This window comes from Galeopterus variegatus, unplaced genomic scaffold (genome assembly GCF_000696425.1).
Source record: "Galeopterus variegatus unplaced genomic scaffold, G_variegatus-3.0.2 Scaffold670, whole genome shotgun sequence".
Taxonomy (NCBI): domain Eukaryota; kingdom Metazoa; phylum Chordata; class Mammalia; order Dermoptera; family Cynocephalidae; genus Galeopterus; species Galeopterus variegatus.
The window spans coordinates 152,761-156,250 of NW_007726781.1; the positions used below are offsets into that span (position 1 = coordinate 152,761).

General features: G+C 47.8%; 1 protein-coding gene across 1 annotated transcript in view; it reads left to right on the plus strand.

Annotated features, from left to right (window-relative positions):
* Positions 1-1,494: 1,494 nt before the first annotated feature.
* The window catches only part of DYNLRB1 (dynein, light chain, roadblock-type 1), a 21,743-nt gene continuing 19,747 nt past the window's right edge, over positions 1,495-3,490 (plus strand). The window contains exon 1 of the mRNA XM_008571239.1: positions 1,495-1,576. Coding sequence (XP_008569461.1) covers positions 1,574-1,576 — 3 coding nt within the window. The 5' untranslated portion in view covers positions 1,495-1,573. The remainder of the gene's footprint in view (positions 1,577-3,490) is intronic.

Below are 3,490 nucleotides of genomic sequence, written 5' to 3' on the forward strand. Positions count from 1 at the left end.
TTTTGAGACCGGCCGCACCGCGCTCAGCCAGTGAGCGCACCGGCCATCCCTATATAGGATCCAAACCCGCGGCGGGAGCGCTGCTGTGCTCCCAGTGCCGCACTCTCCCGAGTGCGCCACAGGCTCGGCCCTCAAATCTCCCCAATGTTAACATCCCACATAACTGATACATTTATCAAAACTAATAAATTAACATTGGTAAAAGAACACTAATCTGAATTATTCAAATTTCACCAGTTTTTCAAATGTCGTTTTTCTTTCTCCTTAGTCTCTTCCAATCTGTGACAGTTCCTCATTCATTCCTTGTCTTCCATGACCTTGAGATTTTTGAAGGGTACTGGTCAGGTACTTTGTAGAACATCCATCAAATGGGGTTTAATTACGTTTTCTCATGGTAAAGGCTGTGGATTTTTGTGAAAAATAACACAGAGATGATGCGTCCGCATATCAGGGATCACAGGACATCAATATGTCCCATTACTGATAATATTAATCTTGATCTCTTTTTGTGTGTGTGTGTGTGTGTGTGTGTGTGTGTGGCTGACCAGTATGGCGATCCGAACCCTTGACCTTGATGTTTTGATCTCTTGATTAAGCTGGTGTCTGCTAGGTTTCTTTGCTGTAAAGTCACTATCCAATCCTCTTAACATGCAGACACCCGTGGAAGGAGCACCAAATCCTTCCCCACTGAAGAGAGGCTACTGTGGAATGAGTTAGATCAGCGCTGAATTCAGCCAGTTCCAGTACCTGGAAGAAACAGAATTTGTGAAGTGGGGATGCCAGTACTCACTATGCTGAGGTTACTGGAGATAACGCATATAAGTGTTCAGCACAGTAACGTGGCACGTTTGGCTAAATGGCAGCGTGGTTTCACAAAGTTATTTCCTGCTAGGGAACTCTGAAATTTTAGTTGCCTGCGGGAGTAGAAAGGCTCTGGGAAGAAGGGTCCCCTTTTTAAGAGATGAGAAAATGACAAAGCACAGAGATGTTTAGTGGCTTCTCTAAGGTAACACGGGTGGGGCTGAATTCTCAGGCCAGCCGTGACCAATTCATTTCAGAGACTGCATGGAATATTCCCAAGGCGGTCGCTCTGAAGGCCCAGGGATGCCTGACTCCAGCCTCAACTCCGGACTTTAACGTGTTTTGAGCGCATTTTGGCTCCGGGCCTCTATCTGGGTACAAAGGGGGTCTCAGCAACCGCCCCCCTCGCCATCATACTGTCCCACCATCCTCCACCCAGGATTTCCAGTGCCACCTCGATTGAGAGTTGAAAACAGCTTCCAACACCAGGAACCAGCGTCTTTTCGGCACAGCTGGAGTTCGGAATTTTCCATAGCTTAAGTTCCCCTTCACTTCTCACTTTTGAGCAGCTGAGAGCAAATTCTTCACGAGCCCTGGGGGAGCTGACTAGCGTCAGCTCGTCCGCCCGCCCCCCTCGTCCGCCACCACGCCCCACCCTGGGTCCTGATAGGCTGCCGGAACTGTCCGTTTTGACTGGAAGCTGTGCGCAGGCGCAGAAAACCACGGGACTAGGCCGAGTGTCGGCGACGCGGAGCTGTGGGATCGGTCCGAGATGGTGAGTGTCCTCTCGGGGCTTGCGGCTGACGGTCGCCCACCGCCTCGCGCCGAGCCATCCATCCTCCGGGAAGGGTCTCAGAGTGTCCGGTGGGGAGTCCGCGGGGCTGGGCGGGGCCGGGGCCGGGCTCTATCTGACTGGAAGGCAGAACCCAGGCGGCGCGGGCCTCTGGACCCGAACCGAGGCGGGGCTACCGGGTCCCGCTGCACCTTGACCGAAAGCAGGAGTCTGGGCTTCGGCGAGGAAGAGACCGAGGGTGGGGGGCGGCCCATAGGCCCCCGCCCCCTAGCATCCTGGGCCCTGTTGCGCGGACTTGTTGTCCAGCCTTAGTGACAACATTTCCTGGCAGCTCATTGTGTGGCAGGCACTGCTAAACGCTTTCCGCATCTTGTCTTTCCTCCTCACAGCTCTGTGAGGTGGTACGACCATTTGCCCGGTTTTACTTACTTGGATTCCAAAGCCCAATGGAGCTTAATGCCTTGCCCCAGGAAATGGTGGAGGTGGATTTGAACTCTAGAAGCTTAGCTGCCGCCTCTCTGTCGGCGCGGCTCCTTAGAGCCGCTGGGATTGGGTGTGTGAGTTAGGACGAGCGGGGTCCACCCTCGGGGCTCCCAAAGCCTCTGCCTTGCTGGCTGCAACTATGGCTCCCTACGCCTTTACAGGGTTTGAGTTTTCTTGTGTTTTTAATCCTCACGGCTTGTACAAAATTTGAAAAGACCCTGGTGAATGCATCACCTTTTCAAAAATCGTATTTAGAAATCTAAAATTTATAAGAAAAATTGAAAAGGAAAAAGAAACAGTGCTATCGCCTAAAGGCAGCCACTTACAGTCAGGCATATACTAGTCTTTTTCGCTGCAGTTTTTGCTTTATGTAGCTGCAATTGAATATACAATTGTGGGTTCTGCTTTTTTCGTTATTAAACAACAAAGAATGTATCCACATCATTAAAAACATGTAATAATGCTACAAGCATATGCAACTTCATCTTTCACATCACTTTTTAAACTAAAAAATAAATTTTAACAGGTAACACTTGCACAGTAGAAAAAATAATAACATAAAAGAATCTAAGTGAAGAATAAACTCACACCCAAATTTGACCCCCAGCCTCAGTCTTATTCAGAAACAGGCACTCTTAGTTTCTTGTGTATCTGTACAAGCATGTGTATGTCCCCTCTTCTTTCTGACATTAATGGTAGCTTACTACAACCTGTACCACGCTGCTGTGTGTTTATACTCATAAAAGCAATACATATTGAGATGCACATTTTAATGAATTCGAGTAGTACCATGGTATATAATACAGAAAATGTATGTCGTCCCCATCTTGCTACTCCACAGTAACTACTGTTGGCAGTTGGGTGTGTTTCCTTCCAGATTTGTTTGGTGCATAAGCACATTTATATATAAGCTATTTGTTACATGAAATTGGAACATACATGCTTATCCATGTTGTTTACTTTAAGCTATACGAGGGGACTTCAGAAAGTTTGTGGGAAAATGGAATTAAAAAATAAAAAGAAAAAAAACCCTTTGTTTCTCAACATAAGCTCTAAGTTCAAGACGCATTTTTTTGTTGTTGTTGTTTTCTGCTTGTGGGTGAACAGATCCAAACCCTTGACCTTGGTATTATAACAGCTGCACTGTAACCAACTGAGCTAACTGGCCAGACCTCCAAGACACTTTTATAAGCAATGATACCAGCCATTTTGTCCATCTTTAAAGAACTCGGAGTCCTGGGAATTTAACCATGTCAATGCAGTCTTTTTTACATTATTAACTGAAGGAAATGGGGGGCATTTAAAGATTTTTTAAGATTAGAAAACAAAAAGAAGGGGCCGGCCTGGTGGCGCACTGCTACAGTGCGCCGCTTGGGAGTGCGGCGGCGCTCCCGCCGAGGGGCCGGATCCCAC